The sequence below is a fragment of the Brassica napus genome, chromosome C3 (genome assembly GCF_020379485.1).
Source record: "Brassica napus cultivar Da-Ae chromosome C3, Da-Ae, whole genome shotgun sequence".
In the NCBI taxonomy this organism is placed as follows: Eukaryota; Viridiplantae; Streptophyta; class Magnoliopsida; order Brassicales; family Brassicaceae; genus Brassica; species Brassica napus.
Genome location: NC_063446.1, coordinates 14866322 through 14889617, shown reverse-complemented (window position 1 = coordinate 14889617; position 23296 = coordinate 14866322). Strand labels below are relative to the sequence as shown.

General features: G+C 30.6%; 5 protein-coding genes across 7 annotated transcripts; 2 read left to right on the top strand and 3 right to left on the bottom strand.

Annotated features, from left to right (window-relative positions):
- The first annotated feature begins 1787 nt into the window (after nucleotides 1-1787).
- Nucleotides 1788-4655, top strand: LOC106352791 (uncharacterized protein At5g39865). Of its 2 annotated transcripts, XM_048752665.1 has the most exons (3): nucleotides 2405-2597; nucleotides 3024-3477; nucleotides 3639-4655. In XM_048752665.1, exons 2-3 carry the CDS (start codon nucleotides 3069-3071, stop codon nucleotides 4433-4435), a joined length of 1206 nt encoding a protein of 401 aa, XP_048608622.1. In that variant the 5' UTR covers nucleotides 2405-2597; nucleotides 3024-3068; the 3' UTR covers nucleotides 4436-4655. The 2 variants fall into 2 exon arrangements, with proteins under 2 accessions (XP_048608621.1, XP_048608622.1); XM_048752664.1 differs by lacking the exon at nucleotides 3024-3477 and having other exon boundaries at nucleotides 1788-2597.
- Nucleotides 4656-4846: 191 nt separating this feature from the next.
- Nucleotides 4847-5456, bottom strand: BNAC03G23310D. The gene has a single exon (XM_013792421.3). The coding sequence runs from the start codon at nucleotides 5250-5252 to the stop codon at nucleotides 5007-5009; it is 246 nt and encodes an 81-aa protein (XP_013647875.1). The 5' UTR covers nucleotides 5253-5456; the 3' UTR covers nucleotides 4847-5006.
- A 6353-nt stretch (nucleotides 5457-11809) lies between these two features.
- Nucleotides 11810-13803, top strand: LOC106352794 (AUGMIN subunit 1). The gene is made up of 6 exons (XM_013792426.3): nucleotides 11810-12253; nucleotides 12315-12447; nucleotides 12512-12646; nucleotides 12744-12867; nucleotides 13204-13341; nucleotides 13502-13803. The coding sequence occupies exons 1-6, from the start codon at nucleotides 11998-12000 to the stop codon at nucleotides 13610-13612; spliced, it is 897 nt and encodes a 298-aa protein (XP_013647880.1). The 5' UTR covers nucleotides 11810-11997; the 3' UTR covers nucleotides 13613-13803.
- Nucleotides 13804-14891: 1088 nt separating this feature from the next.
- On the bottom strand, nucleotides 14892-16610 carry LOC106352797 (cysteine-rich and transmembrane domain-containing protein WIH2-like). Its single transcript, XM_013792431.3, has 3 exons — nucleotides 16280-16610; nucleotides 16078-16213; nucleotides 14892-15150 (listed from the first exon to the last, which is right to left on the bottom strand). Exons 1-3 carry the CDS (start codon nucleotides 16323-16325, stop codon nucleotides 15102-15104), a joined length of 231 nt encoding a protein of 76 aa, XP_013647885.1. The 5' UTR covers nucleotides 16326-16610; the 3' UTR covers nucleotides 14892-15101.
- Nucleotides 16611-19520: 2910 nt separating this feature from the next.
- Nucleotides 19521-22201, bottom strand: LOC106352796 (cysteine-rich and transmembrane domain-containing protein WIH2). Of its 2 annotated transcripts, none has more exons than XM_013792429.3 (3): nucleotides 21938-22201; nucleotides 21696-21864; nucleotides 19521-20039 (listed from the first exon to the last, which is right to left on the bottom strand). In XM_013792429.3, exons 1-3 carry the CDS (start codon nucleotides 21984-21986, stop codon nucleotides 19982-19984), a joined length of 276 nt encoding a protein of 91 aa, XP_013647883.1. In that variant the 5' UTR covers nucleotides 21987-22201; the 3' UTR covers nucleotides 19521-19981. The 2 variants fall into 2 exon arrangements, with proteins under 2 accessions (XP_013647883.1, XP_013647882.1); XM_013792428.3 differs by lacking the exon at nucleotides 19521-20039 and adding an exon at nucleotides 20365-20645.
- Between the last annotated feature and the right edge of the window lie 1095 nt (nucleotides 22202-23296).

Here is a 23296-nt window from a genome sequence, read left to right as displayed (position 1 = left end):
CAGAGTATTAAGTATTTGTTATCATTTTATTATTATTTTTTTTTATAAAAGACAAAAGGCAAAGTAGCAATGCGTGTGCCTTGTGCAATAGCGTTTCGTGTTTATTTTCATATAACATAAAGTATCAGCGCAGAGCTCCATTATTCTAGACAATTGTAATCATAATTCCAACTTTTACGTCGTATGTTCTAATAATTTTAATACTGGTTATACTTATACTTATACACACACATGTATATGTGACTTCTAATAGTAAATTGTTATTTAAGTCTAGAATCTACACCAAATCAACTAGAAGTTAGTTGATTATTGACTTTTAATGGATAACTAAATTATTTTCTTGTTTACATTTCAAAATTTCTGTTCTGGATTGGAGACTAAAAAATGTTAATTTAAATCTTAGTTACAAAAAGATTGTTAAACTAATCTTCTTTCCATAGTCAGTGTTTTACTTGTTGATATCCTCTATATATTATTTGTGAAACATTACAACTTATTTTTGTAGCCACGTGTCATCACTATGATGATTCTTAGAATTATTAGAGAAATATGTTGGTCCATCAAATTATATAATAAGTTTTTTATTAAACTAATCATAAATTCATTATTAATGTCATTTATTATTTCCTTAAATAAAGATTACGGAATTGCCTAATGTGGCTAAAATATATATGACAATTAATGATTTTGAATAATAAAGATCTGATAAAAAAATAATGTATCTTCTATCAAATTTGTTTAATTTTAAACTATTAAAATAATTTTAAAAAATCACAATAACCATATTATAAAAATTTAGATTTTTCTTTATATGTTATATTTTGAATTTTAAAAAACGACTATAAATTACTAAAACTGTTAAAAGTCTCACATTCAAATTTTGCGATTCATGGTTTAAAATTTTTTTATGACAAAATACAAATGATTACAAAATCATATAAATAAAAGTTTAATTTAATTAATCATTAAGATTTTAAATATATATATGTATATATATCATTCTAAATTAAACTATAAACCATATTGAATAAATAAATATTTTAATTTCAAAATTTACGTTGAATAAACTTTTTTTGATAAAATTTTTGAACTAACATTGATAAATTTTTTTAAAATTATAAATTACTAAAATTATTAATCGCACAATGAAAATTTTGTTATCAGTAATTTAAAGTTTTTGCTATTAAAGATACACATGATCAAAAAAATATATGAGTAGAAAGCATCATTTAATAGACATTAATATTAAAAATATACTATGTATGTTAATATCATTTAAATTTAATTACATATCCTATCAATTTTTTTTAAAAAATTGTTTGGATTAATAAAATTGATTTATATGTTCGCACCAATTTAATTATATATGTAATAGTTACTGACTTTTAATTATTCAATATATATTTATTATTTTATAATATGTAAGAACATATAATACATAAAATAATTTATATATATAATATTTATTCCGCGCAAGGCGCGGGTCTTAATCTAGTCGAATATTATTCTGCGACATTTTCGCTAAGCTCGATCCAAATTAGAAGTAACTAGCAGAATATAAAGTTACTTAAACAGGTTTTTGCATATCATAATCTTTTCGATTATAGAATAAAACATGTTAAATCAGTATTCTTTCCATTTTACATTCTAAATTTTGAATATTATTTTGCTACATTTCCATCAAACCTTTACTTATTTTTGTATATTTTGTCAAAAAAAAAACTCATTTTTTCTAAGTTTTTGCTAATTTATTTTATAATTTCTTATATACTCAAATAGACAAAATGTATGGTAATACTGTATGTTGTCTATTTCTCTTTAAAGAATATTTAAGTGCAAGTCTTTGGCCAAATTCAAATTTAGAAACTAAGCAATTTTTGAGGATCTTGACACTTTACAACACATGTTTACTTTTGAATTTGATTTCTTAAATTAAGCTCTAAAAATAGAATCAAATAAATACTTTCCGTAATTATCTCCAATAAAATTTAAATATTGATACCGTAAAATAAACATCACACCATCGTCTTCTTTAGTGATTTCACCATCTTCCACCACCAACTTACCTAGACAGCTCCTTTCCACCTATTATTTTCTCTTTTGTATTCTCCGACAAAACATAACACACAAGAAACATAGACAAGAGTGCTTGAACTAAAACAACATCGACGCCATTATGGGTTCCTCTGCTTCTAAGACCACTTCTTCTTCTTCTTCTTCTTCTTTGTGTTGCTCGGCGTCAACTTCACCTCCGGTGACGAAACTCAACTCCAAGGTCCCATCGCCGTTGTCGCCTGCCAGGGTTCCTAAAGCTTTCTCATTTCCGATGCCGTCGGTTCATCATCCACCGGCTAAAGAAGGCGACACGCACCACCTCGTCTCTCTCAAGTCCACCACTTACGGTTCTCTTCACATCACCGATCTCGACGGAGCCTCCAACAGACAAACATTGCCTCATATCTCCCTGTCCGGGAATAACAATAACAAGAAGATACCTGAACCAGAGGAGTCACGCGACTCGTTATCTCCTGACTCAGTGATTAACACATGGGAGCTCATGAACGACCTTGACGATGACTATTTGGATAACGGTAACGGTAAGCATGATTACTGTGCATTAACAGTAAGTTATCAAAAAGATTTTATTAATATTAACCTAAAATATGTTTATGGTAATACTGTATGTTGTCTATTTCTCTTTAAAGAATATTTAAGTGCAAGTCTTTGGCCAAATTCAAATTTAGAAACTAAGCAATTTTTGAGGATCTTGACACTTTACAACACATGTTTACTTTTGAATTTGATTTCTTAAATTAAGCTCTAAAAATAGAATCAAATAAATACTTTCCGTAATTATCTCCAATAAAATTTAAATATTGATACCGTAAAATAAACATCACACCATCGTCTTCTTTAGTGATTTCACCATCTTCCACCACCAACTTACCTAGACAGCTCCTTTCCACCTATTATCTGTCTAACTTTTTCTCTTTTGTATTCTCCGACAAAACATAACACACAAGAAACATAGACAAGAGTGCTTGAACTAAAACAACATCGACGCCATTATGGGTTCCTCTGCTTCTAAGACCACTTCTTCTTCTTCGTGTTGCTCGGCGTCAACTTCACCTCCGGTGACGAAACTCAACTCCAAGGTCCCATCGCCGTTGTCGCCTGCCAGGGTTCCTAAAGCTTTCTCATTTCCGATGCCGTCGGTTCATCATCCACCGGCTAAAGAAGGCGACACGCACCACCTCGTCTCTCTCAAGTCCACCACTTACGGTTCTCTTCACATCACCGATCTCGACGGAGCCTCCAACAGACAAACATTGCCTCATATCTCCCTGTCCGGGAATAACAATAACAAGAAGATACCTGAACCAGAGGAGTCACGCGACTCGTTATCTCCTGACTCAGTGATTAACACATGGGAGCTCATGAACGACCTTGACGATGACTATTTGGATAACGGTAACGGTAAGCATGATTACTGTGCATTAACAGTAAGTTATCAAAAAAGATTTGTTTTGGCCTCCAAATTTTAAAAAGTTATTCAATATACGTGCATTAACAGTAAATTATCAAAAAGATTTTATTAATATTAACCTAAAATATGTTTATGGTCTCTTTGATCTCAGATTCGGTTCTATCTTTCTCTGAACTCACCGCGGATCATGACGTTGGTGTTGATGGGTCTGCCATGAAACCGGACGACTCTTACGAGTTCGTGAGAATCGAAGAATATGAGGAAGATTGGATACCACTGCCTTCTAAAACTAAGCAGCCTCTGTGGAAGCATTTGGCTGAAGAATCTTTTCTCTCTGATTTGGATCCTAACATCATCTCATCTTACAAGAGAGCATTGTCTTCAAAACAACTAGGTAAAGACACGAGACAAACCAGTTTACTAGAATCTGCACGTTTGAGTTCTAGGTCTTTGGAAGAGCAAGAGAAACCAAGACTGTCTGAAACAGAGAAGGATGAGAACAAGATAGTATTATACTTCACTAGCCTCAGAGGAATTCGAAAGACTTATGAGGATTGCTATTACGTAAGGACGGTATTGAGAGGGTATCAGGTTGCGGTAGAGGAACGTGACATCTCAATGGACTCCAAATACAGGAAAGAGCTTCAGATTGCACTAGGAGAAGAGAAACCGGTTTGTTTGCCTCAGGTGTTCGTAAGAGGAGTCCACATTGGTGGAATGGAGGAGATCAAGAAACTCAACGATGGAGGTGAACTGGGAGAGATGTTAAAAGGGCTTCCTGTTTGTGAATCACTGGGAGCTTGTGAATGCTGTGGAGATGCAAGGTTTGTGCCGTGTACTAGTTGTGGCGGTAGCACCAAAGTGTTTGAGGAACAAGAAGATGCGTTTAAGAGATGCAACGGATGCAATGAGAATGGATTGGTACGTTGTAAGAAATGTTGTCTCTAGTGAGTGGGTTCGGTTGATTGATGTTGATGTGAAGAGAAGACAAAACATTTAGGGATATGCTTGTGAGTTTAGATATGTTTTGCTTGGTTGTGTTCTTTGTACATTGATATAGTAACTGACTTAAAGGCTCATTGATATCCTTTTAGGCCACAATTGTTTTCTTCACATTGATGTTTGTATTTTCTTCAGCTTGGTTCTTGATTAACTTTGGTTTCATCTATGTCTTGAAATAGCAATGCGTTTGGTAATCTCGTTTTGTTTATATCACGACCGGATTTGAGCACAGCCGGGTAAAACATTAGCCTTGCTCCCCCTCCACAAAAATAAGCTTCTAAATTCCGAAAAAGTTTTTTGCCCCAAAATATATATTCTTAGCACCCTTAATTCGTAGGCAACAATATGTATCATGTCTTATGTAAGAAGCAATACACTTTGTGTTTCTTGTGGTTGTAAACCAAAAAAGTATATACATATTGTATTAGTTCGTGGTTCGTATCTGTACTCTATACATGAGCCTTTTGACAGTTTTACAAGAATATAGCTAGGAAAGCTTGGTCAAAACAATGGTCAACTATGGAAGGTGGTCGAACCTGGCTGATTCATGTTTGACCCATGAGTTGACTTTCTCTGCTTCACGGCCAAGTCTTTGCTCCTCCAATCTCGCTGCCTTAAGCTGACTCTCTTGCTCCTTCACGGAGAAAGTGCTTGCGTCCGATAGAAATTTGTCATCGCCTGTTGGCAAGCTACGGTCACCGTTGTTGCCCGTGGTACTTTCATAGGTATCTGGATGGCGAGAGCAGCACAAGTTTGAGCCCATGTGGATCAAACTAAATATTTGATGGAATTAACTACGGAAAGACCTTATAAGATTGAAAGAAAAAAATTATTTTTAAAGACTGAAATTCGAGAACAAATGAGAGAGAGGGCCAGAGGGGATTGGTTAGTGTTGGACCAGGACGTGTTATCTGCTGAATATTAGTGGTTCGAGAAAAGATGAAAACTTGCCTCACTTTTTTTTTATAAATTTGTGAATTGGAGTATGACATCAGTAATAAAACAAAAAAAATTGTATACTTGTTATAAATTAAGCATTGAAATGATCATCCACTTCTTTACCAAACTCAAGCACTATGATCATCCACTCCTTTACCAACTCAAGCACTATGATCATCTACTCATCAAGCACTATGATCACCCACTCATTTACCAAATTAAGCACCATCTTTGTTATTTTATGTATTGTTGTTCACTATAAATACCATCACTCATCTCACTCTTTTGTACACCATAAACAAGAACAAGAGTTTATAATCAAAGAACCATTACATCTTCTTCTTCTTCCTTATAATAAACTCTCTCCCTTATATTAGTGTTATTTGCTTCCTACGGGTATTAAATTCTACTCTTATTTAAATTTCTCGATACTATAAATTATAAGTTATTTCATAACACGTTATCAGCACGATCACTCTGCGATTCGGTAAAATTTATTTGTATCATTTATACCCTGTTATAATGGTCGGTATACCGCCTCTACTATTATTTATATCATGTTATAATGGCCGGAATACCGCCTATATTATTTACTAGTAATTTAATTTATTTATTGGTCGGCCGAGCCGCCTTATATCCTGTTTATTATTTATTGGTCGGCCGAGCCGCCTTATATCCTGTTTATTATTTATTGGTCGGCTGAGCCGCCTTATATTCTGTTTATTATTAATTGGTCGGCCGAGCCGCCGTATAATTTATTTATTATTCTGCATTGATCGGCTGAGCCGTCGCATGATTTGTTGTCATATAACATAAATATTTCATTGTCATAATTTTTCACTTTTATGAAATTTTATAGATTTGATTGACCGTTTAATACGATATTTTCAGACTAATTTTTGGTGCACTCGATTTAACCCCAACGGTCACAAAGAAAATTTTTCAAAAATTTTCCCTTTCTCCAACGGTCATGAACAGTAATTTTCATCTATAAATACAACTCATTTTCACTCTATTTCATCATCCAAAACATTTCATCTTCTCTCAAAAATTTCAAATCGCTCTCCTCCGATTTTTCATTTCAAGAAAGATGATTCGCGCACTTTTGTTTTTATGTGCCATTTTTATTTGTGTTTCTATTTATGGTTTATTCGTTGGAGAATTTACTCCGAGTGAATTTAAGATGAATATCGGTTTAATTTTCTTTACATCGCTTCTCCTTGTAATTGCTTGTATGATTAATGTAAACGGTTTTTAAATTATGAAGTTCATAATAAATGGTTCATTTTAAAATTGCGAAATTCTAAAAAAAATAAAAAATAAAAAAATATATTTATATATAGTCATTTTAGACGATGATATATATATATATATATCAACGCTTGTCTATATGTAAGAATAATAGTTATTTGATGAATTAAATTTTGCTTATTATACTTTAATATGCTTCATGGTTTAATGGTATTAAGGAAACATACTTTATGATTCATGGTCTAACATCATAAAAGAAATTATTTGTAATCGGTTAGTTTTGTAGTCGATTAGTCTTTGGTCTAATATCATAAAAGAATTTGGATTATATGTTGATATTTACTAATGTAATGGCCATGTTTATATGAGCAAAATTTAAAGTTTTCAGGATTGTGTATTCTCTCGGAAAGATATGTACAAGTTATCAGCCAATTCAGAAACGTGAACAGCTGAAACTTTCATCGCCGATATACTTCTGTTTATAAGATAAGTATTTTTATGCTTTATATACAAGTTTAACAAACTTGATTAGATAAATCAATTTGCATGAAGTTGGCAGTGATATAAATTTGTTCATTAAATTGATTGATAGGTTAAACTTTGTTAAAAAGCATGAGAGTAATAATATAGTCTATATAATAATTACTATGAAAGTTTTATTTATTTTCTGATATAATAAGACACCTTTGTTAATACATATTTATATATATTTGAAATATTTTGATTTTATTACCATTTATATTGAGGATTTTAAGTTTAAAGCTTGACTCTAAAAGATCCATAAGTTTTGGGAATAATATATATAAAAAAGGTATTATCACCTGAAGTGATTACCTAAAGCTCATTTTGTATTTTGCATTTAAAGATTACAAGACCTGAAGTCTGTAAATAAAGCCAACTATGTTGGATGTTAAGTTTAAAAGTAAAATTTCTTCAAGAAATTTTTTTATGATGCATATATATTGAAAAATATCTATTGATAAATCACGTCTAGTTGATTATGATTCATTCTCCTGAAGAGAATATGACATTTATTTAGAAACATCAAAAAATAACATAAAAGTGGTTTTAGACGTGAGCATAAATGAGGTCAAGGTCCAAAGAGTTTCTTTATAGAACTCATACTCTCACTTAAAGTTGAGAAAATAAACATGGTAATAAAGAAAAGAAATTATGAATTCATCTGAAGATGAAAGAAAATTTATTGTGTGTACAATACAAGGTAGTAAAAACTTATAGAATGCTTAAAAAGAGGATATATATGATGCTCCAGAAGTGTACATAGTATTACTGCACATAAAAATTCAATTTAAAGTTCTTAAGAATGCAATTTAAAGTTCTTAAGGTATTGTATTTTTATAAGTATCAAAAGTTAAAAGGATCTACGAAAAATACATAACCCATGTAGGATATGTTGTTGATTAAGAAAATGAGATACATTCGAGATTGATAAACCTGTAGTATTATCATCTCGAGGGGAAGAGTTAAAGAATCTCACTTTTTATGATAAGTCAAACATCCAGAAGATTATGTTTACACTAAAACTAAGATTGATGAATTTTTCTCAAAGTAAATCCGTGAGATTTTGAGACACTTATGTTGAGACAATAAGCAAACGAAATGATATATACATTTCAATCAGAAATAATTCTCAAAGCAGTATAAGTATTTTAGAGAAAATATCTACAGCCTCTTATATATTGTACTACACAAAGATTAGTATAATGAAGATAAATGTATAGTAAACTAGAAGTTTACATTTGGCATGAATCAGTTAGACCATTTTGGTTCATTAATAATGCGAATATATACTTAAAGGTCATATGCATAGTCATATAAGAACCAGAAGATTCTTCCGAATGATTTGACATATGTTGCTTACCCATAAGATAAAAGGGTAATATGGTTTTCACCAGCCAAAATAAGATATTGGCATAAATAACGAAGATGTTAGTGGACTGATCACCCACTATGCATTTTTATAATATTGGTGAATTCACTTCTTAAAGTCTTTAACGACTATAGCACATTCACTGAGATAAGTGCTAAACATTTTGAGCAACATTGGATCGCATCAAGCCAATAAATATTCACTAGTTCTCCCCATCATTGGTATAGAATCAGAAACCAATCATTTTCATCTAAGAATGTTGGATGTTGCTCCGCCACAGAGCTTCAAATGAAGATGTGTTTTCAAATGAGGTTGGAAATATATGTTGGATATAAATCTCTATTGACACTTAAGAATCCAGAGCCATCCCCGAAAACTATAAGTAAGGCTATACATGAATTCTAAAAGTGAGTTAGTACTTCCAACATAAGGGGGAGAAAATAAACAGCTGGAAAAGAAAATAAGTTGAAATGAATTATCATTGATCCTCGGGCTAAACACAATGTGAAATAGAAGTCCAAAAGATAATTCATTTCAAAACTTACTAAAGCAGTTGCCAGACACGACCCATATAAATATAGTGATCAAGTCACATATACCAGCTGTAAATGCTCCAATAAGAATAAATGTTCTACAAGAACAATATCAAACTGCTAGTCACGCCTGCAGCGTGGTAGACAGATTGGTTCCAAAGATAAATCCTCGTAAATGAAAAGGAGCATATATTGATAATGGTCAAAACGAGGCAATATAGTTTTGTATGATCTCCAGAAGAGAAATTAAACATGACTGACGAAAATTCAGGTACCTGAGACAAATGAAGAGATCTCAATAAGTTATGTCATGTATGAAACAAAATGGAACCGATAAGAAAATTGACGTCGATGATATTATACATGCAAAGTAGCAGTTGATATAATAAATGAGAAAGAGGATCATGAAAGAAAGTCTATTGAAAAGTGTACACAAAGAAATGATTGGCCAAATCAGAAAGATGCAATAGACAAAGATATAAACTTCTTGTGAAATAGAGAAGTATTTGGACCAGTAGTCCATACACTAAAAGGTGTAAAACAAGTGAGATGTAAATGAACCGTTGCACACAAAGAAAGATCAATATGAAATTAATTGTGAAGAGACATAATTTCATGTGGTAGATGCAACTAGTTTCAAGTTCCTTATAGTCTGGTAATAAAGGAAGAACTTGAATGAAACAATCCACTTGAAAAATGTTAATCCCTGAAAGTATAATCCATGAAGGATTGATGATATCAAAATCATGTTCCCGGGAACTCTGCATATTCGATCGAATTGAAACAAACTATTTTATGGGATATATGAAATATTAACAAATGTATCCATTTGTATTTATCAAGAGATTATAAATCAATAGAATCATGATTTGAATATAATCAAAACTCCTGAAGAGTTATAGAAAAATTATATTTTGAAAGAAAACTCTTGACAATACTATATTGTTTTTATGTATTCTAAACTGGAGATCTAAAACTGAGATGTTATCATAAAGATCCTTAAAGTATTTTATTTAAGACGCTCGTATATGTTTGGTCCTGAAATACCATACGTAAGAGTGTTATTTAAGAAAATTATTAATCTTTTTCATTACTGAAAGATGTAATTTCATATGAAAAGAAAGAAAATCATAATAGTAACTTCTATAGTTACAAATGAATAATTCGTATGTACGAGACGAATTTCTATACGATTATATGTAAGAAATTTGGTTTGAAATCCAAATAGACCAATAAACTATTGTCTAAGTCAAAAGAGAATTATGGACAAGAAGTCTAAAGGCCCTAGATATCATAATAGAAATGAATAGAGTTTATTCTCTTAAGCTTAATTCTCTGAAGAGAGTTGATTGGAATGCATATCCTGAAGATATTGTTTCCAGGGAAAGAAATATGATAGTAAGTGTGGTTGTACTCTTTTTCCTTATCATGGTTTTTTTTTATCCCATTGGGTTTTTCCATAACAAGGTTTTAACGAGGCAACAAAGAATATACAAAAGATAGACACCCAAAGAGAATGTTACAATTTGAGAGATGAAAATCTATCATTGTTCTAAAGGTTCTATGACTACTCATTCGAGGGGGAGCTTACGTAGTTGTACTCTTTTTACTTTTACTACGGTTTTTCCCATTGGGTTTTCCATGACTAGGTTTTTAACGAGGCACCACGTAATACAAGATGGATGATCAAGGGGGAGTGTTATAAATTAAGCATTGAAATGATCATCCACTTCTTTACCAAACTCAAGCACTATGATCATCCACTCATTTACCAACTCAAGCACTATGATCATCTACTCATCAAGCATTATGATCACCCACTCATTTACCAAATTAAGCACCATCTTTGTTATTTTATGTATTGTTGTTCACTATAAATACCATCACTCATCTCACTCTTTTGTACACCATAAACAAGAACAAGAGTTTATAATCAAAGAACCATTACATCTTCTTCTTCTTCCTTATAATAAACTCTCTCCCTCATATTAGTGTTATTTGCTTCCTACAGGTATTAAATTCTACTCTTATTTAAATTTCTCGATACTATAAATTATAAGTTATTTCATAACAATACTATATTTATTGTCATTGACTATTCGTTAAGACTCTAGTGGGTACTATATGGAACGAAGTAACGAGGTGATAAAGAAATATCGCCAAATTAGAAGCGTATGAATCAGTAGTCAAAAATACTTATTCGTTTATTTATTTTAATTGATTGAAAATTTACATAATTTATAAATTCAAATAAAAATATCTAATTTTGAAAACTAGTATACATGTTTTGCTTAATTTTATTAAATATTTATGTTTTACTCGGATTTGAAATTTTTAATAAAGAAATTAATTCAAATCCACTAAAATTTATTGTCTAATCAAACTTACTAATAAATTAATATTATTAAATAATATATAGTTTGAATTATGATTTATGAATTATAAAACCAACACCACATTATTTCAACAGAATTTAAAATATCATAGAACTAATAACATTAAATTTAATTTTGATTTTTAAATCCATTAAACACACTAAATAACATCATTAAAGTTACACATGATATTAAATCTTAGTATTATTCAAAAAAAAATTGTGGATAATTTTTCTACAAAACAGTAAAAACGAATTGAGATGAGCAGTAAAGATGATACATTCACTGTTGTAGAAAATTTCCCAACACACCAAAAAGTAATCATCGGGTTAACGTAGATCGGCTGTCTTTTGTAAATTTACTCTTCTCTCGCCTTTTTGAAAATTTTCCAACCGATCGTTCTTTCCCCCAAATTGGAAAATTTAGGGTATCAGCGAACGTGATCGCATCTCCAAACCGGTAACCCGATCTCCTCCTGCTTCGATTCCAATTGCTTTCTTCTTTGTTTGATCCGAAACGATGAGTGACATGACCGGTGATACGGCGTCGTTGAGCGAAGCCAAGGGAGGATCCGACGCCGCGCGGATCTCGGAAGTGAAAGCTTGGCTCACCTCACAGTTCGAAGCCGCCGGGAAACAAGTCCCCAGTTTCGACTACACTCATCGAAGCATCGCACATCTCCACAACCTGGCCACCGCTTCTCAAGCCAAGTCTCAGGCCGCCACCATCGTCGCCAACGACTTCCGTCAAAAGGCTTCCGAGTACCGTGCTCAAGGTACAACTTCCTTTTTACTCACCCGCTTCGATAACGAATCTTACTAAGAGTGTTGATGCAGCGGCTCGGGTTAGAGAGATACTGGAGAGTGCGGGAATGGCGCAGGAGAGCTTACCTTCCAACGTGGTCTCTTCAGCTCAAGTTCTTGCAAATGTGGCGAATTTGCTCAACATTAGAGACACTGAACTCAGCAGGTGAGGAGGCTCTCTTATTGGTTTGTTGCTATCCTATCGCTGATGCAGTATAAATGTTGTCTAGTTTCCTTGTTGCAATGGGAGATATTTCTCTGAGGAAGACTGGAGTTGAGGAGAAGAGAGCTAAAGCACACAAGGATTCTAATGTGCTTCTTGATTATACGAGGAAAGCGATTCAGAGGCTGACGTATTTGAAGAAGTAAGATTCGTGATAATTGAAGAAAGTAATAGACTTTGTGTGTGTGTGTGTGTGTGTGTGTATGATCTTACTTTATTTGTGTTGAGTTTTTTTACAGAATCCTTGCGCAGTTAGAAGACGATGTAGTCCCTTGTGAATCTCAGATGGAGAATTGGAAAACGAATTTGGAAGTAATGGCAGCCAAGGAGGAACAATACATACAGCAGTACAAGAAGTATGAGGTAGACGCCTTCTTCTTCTTCTTTCAGTGTTTACATTTTCTGTAGGTGATAGGTAAGCTGAGAAGTTTATACCTTTCTGCAATTAGATGAGTTACCTTCATGTAAAAACTGGAACAAACTCTTAGCTAGCTGAAACGGGAAGTATCAGTTCAGTGATGGTCAAATTATATTCTTGCTACTGATTCAAGGATTATGGTTCCAGGGCTGGAGTTATTGTTGAGTTTTGTTATATCATAAACATACGTTCTGGTAAAGATCTAGATCGTATAAGATGATGTTCGCTAGCTGAGTATTGTTATCGTACCTTTTTTGATTTATGTATATTCTGTGGAGCAGATGTTGCTCAACCGTGTCGGCTACAGTCCTAACATCAGCCACAGAGAGCTTGTGGAAATGGCAGAGCACAGGAAGGAACTGGAGAAGATGACCAAACCCGTCGTTGATACTCTAAGAAGCTACCAGGACTTGCCTCCGGTAATCTTCTTACTTCTTTTTAATTGAATCCAAAAGAAAGCTAATACATCTCTGGTACTTCCAAATCTGGAATTGATATACATTGTCAGTCTCCTCTTTGTTATTGGTCGTTGCTAGTCTCAGTTCACAGTGTATTGGCTGATCATATTTCTTTGAGCAGGACAAAGCTCTGGCTGCCCTAGCAATAGAAGACAAGAAGAGACAGTTTGCAGCCGCGGAAAAGTATCTGGAAGAAGTATTACAATCTGCTCTTGAGACAAGCGATGAGTGATCGGTGTAAAACTGTAAATGGGCAAATGCATATCTATGTGTTGTATTTGCTTTAAGTCCAAATTGCCGAAGGGGAAATCGATATAAATATGAATACGCTGTCTCCAACGACGGTTTTTTCCCGAAATTTTCTCTGGATTTTTATTCAGATATGTTATTGATTATGTTATGAAACAGCAATGTTTACTTTCACATGATCGCATCCTCGTTAACGAAGATTTTAAATCTCTCTTTTATTTATGAAGATCTAAATTTAAAATCTAAACAAGACTGATTATCCATCAGATTTGTATCAATCAATTTAAATAGTATCTTAGTTTCATATTTGATACAAATACAAAATAATATAATTATATACATATTTTTAAATACACTAAAATATAAATATTAAAAGATTTTAATTTCGTAAATAGATTTTGAAATAAAAAAAATATTCTTTCCACTTTAAAAGTGCGGATCAGAATCTAATTACTTAGTTACAAAGAAAGCTATAGACTGAGTGAGGTTAGGGATGTCAAAATGAACTACCTCGCTCAACTCAGTTCAACTCACATTGAGTTCAGATATTTCATGAGCTAGCTCAGCTCATTTATTATATGAGTTTCAATATGTAAATTCGAAATCAAATCATCTAGATCATGAGTTAAATGAGCTAACTCGCGATCAAATATAAAAAAATAAATTTTTTGAAAATAATTATAAAATAAATTAGAAAATAAAATATTTTTCATAATATAATTTAAAATTAATCCAAAATATTAATATTAAATACTTAATAAATATGACACCTAATAATAAATTAAATCAAAGCTAAATAAGTGATCCGAAAATCTATTCTGCATAAGAGTCTTGAGATGATTCATGTTTAAAATCTTCATCAATTCAAATCATAAAGATATATATTCTGCATGAGAGTCTTAAGAATATTTTGTTTTAGATTTTAATTCTAAAGATATATGATGTGAGGATTGATATCAATATTCTTTTTTTTTTTTTTTGCATATATTTATAACTTTTTGGTTTTACATTTTAATTTTAGAAGATAAATACGATTAATATAGAAACTATATTTTCTTACACAAGGAAAATAGAAGTCATATATATATAAAGTATATATATAAACTATATAAACTCATGATTTAATTTAAGCTCGATCATTAATTTCATTTATTAAATAAGCTTAAAAACATAGATCATGCTCATGAAAAATCGAGCTGAGCTGAGCTGAGCCAGCTCATAAGCTATAACTCATTTTGACACCCCTAAGCGAGGCAAAGAAATATTGTCTCCACACCAATTTACTTTATATAAAATCTATAGACAATATGTCATTTATGAATAGAAGAACATAAAACATATACGACAGAGGATATACAAGAGATTGTATCCAGCAATTTCATTTTAATGCCCATTAACCGATCCAACAAATGTTCTTGTGTTGCCAAACACTCTCTTGCAATTAAACCAGCAGATCTGAGCAGATACTCCAATCAGAAGAAGCAAAAATCCAAGAGACAACAACAGCAGAGAGCAGCGAAACTGCAAAATCATAACATTTGTTCACATTCTCAATCAGTTTTAGTCTGAAAAAAACAGAGTAACCAAAAACTTTTGCTATTATGTATAGTTTCAAGTTTCAACTACTAATACCATAATCAATACCAGTAACACAAATACAAATCGAATTGCTTTAAATGTGCAATGTACTAGTAAGTAACCAGTAGAGGTTCAATGTTTGATGCAAGCATGTTCATCCTAAAGAACGCAATATGAATAATCAACAAAGGTGACCGGGAGCTTGTGGTCAAGTGGTAAGGGGAAGGGCTTGGGATGTCACTACATTTCAAGTTCGATCCACCTGCCATGCGAAACTAAGTCACATTTTCCTGGTCACCTACACGGATATGGGCTATTGCATTTCGGTCCATTTGAATACCCGGGAGAGGGTCTATCCGTGGGCTGCACTTCCCACCTGGGGGTTAGGTCTGTGTCTTTAATAGACCCGGGTTTAACCCTTTTAGTTACAAAAAAAAATAATCAACAAAGGGAGAGAGTGTGTGTGAGTGAGAGGATGGTAAAGTTTTTAAATAACCAAAAGTTGAAGACCTTGTGTATATAATCTCCAGTTGACTCGAAGTTAAATTTAGAAATAATTTAAAAATAATATTTCGTACCAAAGTTGTTTTAATTTTTAAACCCATGGCGCCACAAGGAAAGCAACCACATTGCCACCCAACACTTTTGTATCAAAAGTCAGTCAACCTTTTTTTTTTTTTTAAGTCAGTCAACTTCTACAGAGGAATATTCTAGTTGTAGCACATGACCTTTTCACTAAAGACTCTCTAGTTGAATATTCATTCATTCACACACGGAATATAAGTCAATTCAGTCAACATAGACCCATACGAAACTCGCAACCAAAATATTAGTAACGCAATTTTGATTATATCGCGTATTTTGACTTACCATGCTTCTAGACACCCAGGGCTGTTCTGCTGTTGCTGCTGCTGTGAATATTGCGGTGCATACGGAGGAGGATATCCTTGCTGAGGATAACCTTGCGGCTGATAAGACTCCTTTGGATATCCCTCAGGCGGATAACCTGAATATCAAAGTAGTAACGAAACCAAAAATTTAGCATGGAGATGTGAAGGAATTGCGAGGAAACCTTGAGGAGGAGGAACACCAACGGGAGGTTGATTGTACTGACTCATTGTTATTTCTGATCTCCTATGGAACGTGTAGCTCGAGAGACGACCAAAAGGAGATGACTCCCTTTTAATTTAATTTTTAAACATGTATTATATAGTTTGTTAATTTTAAGCCGTTCTATCATCATATTATATTTTTAAATAAATAATAAATAAATAATTTATATTTATGAAAATAAAATTTATAAATTTATCAATTGAATATAATTTTATCATATTTATTTTAGTATAATAATTGTATTTTAACATGATCATGACTATAAATTGATAAAATATGATATAATTTATTTATTTTTATTTTTAAACGACAACTTAAAATACATTAAGTTATTGTTAAAATATTTTTACACAGATTTATTAGAATTTTTAAAATATAATATATAAATATATATTATATTTAAAATGAAAATATATTATGATTAAAGTAGTTACAAAGATTTTATATTATTAACTTTAAAGAAATACATGTTAATTTTTATACATATATTATATAGTTTGCTAATGTTAACTAATCTTACCAACATATTAGATTTTATTTTTGAACATAAATATTTTATAATTACGAAAATAAAATATATAAATATATAAAGTTAATACAATTTTATTATATTTAGCTCAATATATTAATTTTATTTTAATATGATTGATTATGATTATATAATAAATAAAATATTATAGTTTTTTTCATTTTTCATTTTATAAACGATGACTGAATATATTAATGTATAATAATATTTTAAACTAATTTCGAAATTAGTGTAAATATTTAAATATAATTTCAAAAATGAAGATCTTATAAAAATCTTTTAAAACAAATTTGTTAGAATTTTAAAATAGATATATTTATATTTAAAATGAAAAGATATCAAAAGATATTATGATTAAAATATTTTAAAGATTCTATTTATTATTAGTCTTAATAAAATACATTTAATAAGATTTTTAAATGTGCAATATATAAAATATTATAGATTTTTTAATTTTTTTATTTTATAAACGATAACTGAAAATATTAATGTATAATAATGTTTTAAACTAATTTCAAAATTAGTGAAAATATTTAAATATAATTTCGAAAATGAAGATCTTGTAAAAATCTTTTAAAACAGATTTGTTAGAATTTTAAAATAAATATATTTATATTTAAAATGAAAAGATATCAAAAGATATTATGATTAAAATATTTTAAAGATTCGATTTATTATTAGTCTTAATAAAATACATTTAATAAGATTTTTAAATGATGGTCCAAATTAAAAAAATCATACATGAAAGAAGTCATGACTTCTGTTTTAATATATAAGATTACATGAATAATTAACTCAAATAATAAAAAATAAATCAAATATTTATTTAAATATATCTTTTTGTCAATAATGATGTTTTAATGTTTTGATAATTGCATTTAAAGTTCAATTTGTATAAGCCTGCTTCTGAAATTTACACAATGTTGTTCTTTTTAAAGTTAGTGTTCCTTAGGTTAATAGAGTTGTTATTTGTTAATTTTAATTTCTTATGTTTCATTATGTATGATTTTTGTTCGTACAATGCTTTGGTTTTTCATGATATGTATGATGTTGTCACGTATAGTTCAAGGAAAAGTCTCTTAAGGTTGATAGAAGAGTCTTCCAAAGTTATTTTGAAGACAACATTATGGTTTAAAGAAGCCACATACACAAATTTAAAAGGAAAAAAATATTTTTGGAACAGATAACTCGATTAATGTCTGAAACCGAACTATTTAGGGTTCAACCAGATCTTGGACATGTAACTAAATTCAATGCGAATCCGACCCAAAATTTTATAATATCCAAATAAGACTGAAATTCATGACAAAAAAATTCGAAACCCGATTAATCCCAAACTGAAATCCGGTTTGGACCCCGATTGTAGAGCCCTAATTTTAATTAATACACGTTTTGCAATTGTTATTATCAGGGGTGAGACAGATCAGATATTCAGAGTTACGATATCCAGACTAAAATCCGAATACCCGCGGATATCTGGATTCAAATACTTTTTAAAAAATAAAAAATTAAATTTAAACTTAAAACTAACAAATTAATAATTAATTTACTATTTAAAATTATTTTCTGAACAAAAAATTATTGAAATTTAATAAAATTAAAATTATATTTATTTTATATATAAATTATTTATAAAATACATATATAAATATAATTATATTTTAATATTTTAAAAATATATAATAGGTCCGGATCCGGTTATCCGGACCTAAAATTTCAATATCTAAATCCGTAAAATCTCTATTTGGATCCGGCGGATATCCGTTTTTCGAAACGGATCGGAGCAAATCCTGGATTAGATAACAGATACCAGATATTAAGTCTCGGGCCTAGTTGTTATGTATTCAAAGATAAGGGGTAATAAATGCAATGAAACCCCACCATTTAAAGCTGATATTTCTTTTTATTTATAATTATATTTAATTTTCTAAAATAAATTAAGAATATTTTCATTGGTTTGTATGCTGCTTTGGTTTTCTAGATGAGATTTTGACATAAAAGAAACCACTACTATTCTTCTTCTTTTTTGGATCAAAGATGACTTTTCATGGCAGGACCGGCACTGCATGATAGTCCTCTACACTAATCAGATCAAGTTGCAGCTCGAGATAACACAATTATTGTATGTTACTTGTGATCTTAAGACGGCACATATGCATGTTTATCTAATTTTTTGTTTGGAGTTTCTTTCGCTAGGGGGAACTCAAATAGCTATGATAAATATCTCAAATATGTATGAACAAAATAGATTTAGGAAAAAGATAAAAATAATTTTTTGAACAATATATTGATTGATTGGATCACGGATAAAAAAACTGAGTTCTGAGAATGAAGGGGAACAATACATTCCGTAACATTCCTTAAAAAAATTGTCATTCATGAGAAATAGTTTTTCCTTTTCACTCCGTTTCATTTTTTTTCTTGTAGAGAATTATACAGTAAATTTGTTCCTTGTTAATTTTTTATAAAAAATCACCATTCTTCATCATTCCCAAAATTTTATTCATATTCATTCTTTTCCTATCTATTTCTAATGTTACAATGATGGTTACTAGTTATACCCACGTCTTTTTTCTTGTAACACACGACAATATAATTTGTGTATATAAGAAATATATAGACAGGTGCACAAAAAAAGAACTATATAGACAAAATTTGTTAAGAAGTGGAATCAATGACAAGCAACTTTTTTTCACACTAAAATTTCCATTAATCTTAGAAAGATACAGAGATAAGATACAATTTTGAGATATATAATTAGGAAACAAAGCCATCACGAATATGAATGTCCTCTGGAATAAAAAGACCATCAGAATTACACGAATTCTTTGGAATCAAACATAAAACTATAAACAACAAGGATAAAAATATAGACGATTAGAGACCTAGAATCAATTAAAACAAAATCCCAAGCAAGCAGATTTACTGAATTACTGAAGAAAAAAGGAAGAGATATGCACATATCTTCATAACTATTTACCACTGATTATTCTTCACCATGTGGATTTAAACCTATGATGCTTGATAATATCATTATCTTTAATGTATGCTATTCTGAAAGTATATATGCTGTACATCCCATGAAGTTGAGTTGATATTTATGAACACGTACTTCAACTGAACCTTTTTTTTTTAAACTGAACCTATTCCGTATCTTAAGACTTCTCTTGGGTAAGCACTCTCCTTGAGCCTGATAGAGCATGGAAATTTTATTTTTCTAAAAACAGGAGAACATATGAGCATCTTAATCATTAACTCCAATCTTGAATCAAGAAATCAGAAGGCATTCATGTTTTTATTTTTCGATATACGAGCTGATACCACTCTTAGAACCACTGCACAAATAAACTAAAAGGAATTTGTTTCTTGACTAAGCTCTGATCATCAATTTGTGTTTGGCTTAACTGATCAATCAGAGGTGAATAATCTGATTTACGATGCATTTTAAGACTTGTACGTTAAGTACAACTCGTAGAGCCCAAGAAACTCCAGTTTTCATATGAAATATGAACAAAGAGAGAAAGCAATTGACTGAGGGAGGCAAAGGAATAATGTCACTACACCAGTTTACATTCCCATTATTCTCAAATCCAAATCGAGCTAAAACGTGGATAGGCCATAGTTTTTTTATGAGCCTAAGAACATAAAAACATAAAGAAATATAATAGACCAGAGATTGTATCCAGAAATTATTTTAATTCCAACCAAGGTTCTTGTGTTGCAAACACTCTCTTGCAATTAAAATGCCAGCTCTGCACAACATTCGAATAGCCAGCAACAGCATAGAGCAGCAAGACTGAAAAATCATAACATTTGCTCACATTCTCAGTCAGTTTTATTCTTGATAAAAACAGAGTAACCAAAACTTTTGCAAGTATATGTTACTTTAAACCTGTACCATTCTCAGAACCAGTAACACAATTAGAGCATCATTAATTGTAGATACTTTATCTCACCAATACTATATTTCCATTTACCAATACTAGTATGGCGACATCTCACCAATACACTTTGCAATAAATCTCACCAATACTATATTTAGCTAGGATAAAGACACGCACCTTACGCATAGTGAGTTTATTTTTATATATTATCGATAATTTTTTTATATATTTGATCATTTTATTTATACATATACAATGTTTTTTGTTGTTATTATATAATTTTTTTCCGATGGACCGGATCAATTTTTATTAAAATTGTGGAACTAAACGATAATTAATGTATCATGGGTTGATCAAATTAGACATTAAATAAATTATGACACAAAAACTTTATTTTTTCCACCGTACATATTCTTAAAAAAAGTGAACAGTACTGTTTCCACGGTTGAATTGAAACAAAACAAAAATCCTAAACATCACTTACAAACGAAGGGAGTACATAGTAACACAGTTTTTCAACAGAAGTCAAAGAGTTTTTTATATGACAATCGTTTCTAAAGTGTCTATCATCTCTCCTCTTTTTATAAAAAAATGTTGTTATTATTTTATTGAGAAGAAGCTGGGTGAAAAACCTCCGTGTTGCTTACCAAATTCAATTGCTTTAAATATGCAATGTAGTCTATAACCAGTACCAGTTCAATGTTTGAATGTAAGCATGTTCATCCTAATGAATGCAATATCGATTATCAACAGAGAGAGATATATAGACAGAGAAGAGAAAAGGATGAAGAGTCAAGTTCTAGAAGAAGAATATTCTAGCTTTAGCACATGACTTTCTATTTGATAACATACAAAAAGTGGAATGAGAATGGAGTGGTATGACAAAATATGTGGTATGCCTGATTTTTGTAAATAAGCGGTATAGTATATCAATTAATAAAATAAAAATTATTTTGACGTACCATCCTTGTAGACACCCAGTAGTACTGCTCTGTTGATGCGGCTGCTGATTCTGCTGTGGTGGAGGATATTGCGGCGCATACGTAGGAGGATAGCTTTGCTGTGGGTAGCCCTGCGGTGGGTAATCTTGCGGCGGATATCCCTGCGGTGGATACCCCTCTGGTGTATAACCTGTTATCACAAGATCAAAGCAGTTTAACGAACCCAAAAGTTCAGCATGAAGATAATGGAGTTGGGAAGAAACCTTGAGGAGGAGGGACACCAACGGGAGGTTGATTGTGCTGATCAGTCATTGTTGTTTCTTTTCTAGGTTTCTGATCTCCTGCGAAACGTGTAGGTCAAGAACAAGAAACGACGTTGACTAAAGGAGATGACTCACAGTGCAAAGTCTAGACCCATAAACTTATAGAGATGTGTACAGAACGATAAGGAGAAGGAAAAGTCATTGAGAGTGTGTTTTAAGTAAAACGCGTTTTGCAGTAGTTATCACTTTTTTTTATTTGGTTTTATCCCAAAAACGATGAACCTCCGCCATATAAAAGCAGATATTTATGTTTACTTTTAATTATATATTTTTTTATAAATAATAAAACATCCCTGTTTTCTTGTAGTATATACTAGCTTTGCTATTGCTAACCGACCGTTTAAGGTTGATACTAGATTTGGACCCGCACAACTGTGCGGGTATTAATTTTCATGTTTACATATATTTTACATAATTAAAATATATTTTTAAGTTATTTATATATTTAAATGGTTATATATAATTATTTTAAATATAAAAATTTGATAGTCTTTATTCTGTAAGTTAATTGATTATTTCAAATCATCACATATATTTGTTATTTTTTATTATATATATTTTAAAATTATTTTTTATTCAATTATTATGATCATGATCCGTAATTCAAAGCGCTAGATTTTCTTTATCAATATTTTTTTATGTTTATTCATTTAGGATAATAACTATATATAAAAATTTAAGATAAGTTAATTTTATACATGAATAATCTAATTTACTAATGTTAACCCGTTATACCAACATATTATATTTCTAGCATAAATTTTTAATGTTTGTGAAAATAAAATATATTAATTTATCAGTTTAAAATAATTTTATCATATTTAATTAAATATTATGTTTTATTTTAAAATGATAGATATAACTATAAAATAGTAATTTGATATATTTTTTTTCATTTTGTAAAAGATAACTGAGTATATATATATATATATATATATATTAATGTATAATAACATTAATTTAATTACTAATTACAAAATTAGTGAAAATATTTATATACAATTTTTGATAATTAAGATATTGTTATAATATTTTTCAACACATTTGTTAAGAAAATTAAATATATATATTTATATATAGTTAAAAGATTATATATTAGCATTAAGGAAATATATCTAATAAAAAATTTAAATGATGATCCAAATAAAAATATCACACATGAATCAAGGTGAGTTTGTTAACCAATCCGGATTTTTAGGAGTCGATGTTATATTATAAATGATATATTATTAATTCATATTATTAGTAATAAATGAATGATAACTGATTTCTAGTGAGGGTCCATTTTTAAAAAAAATC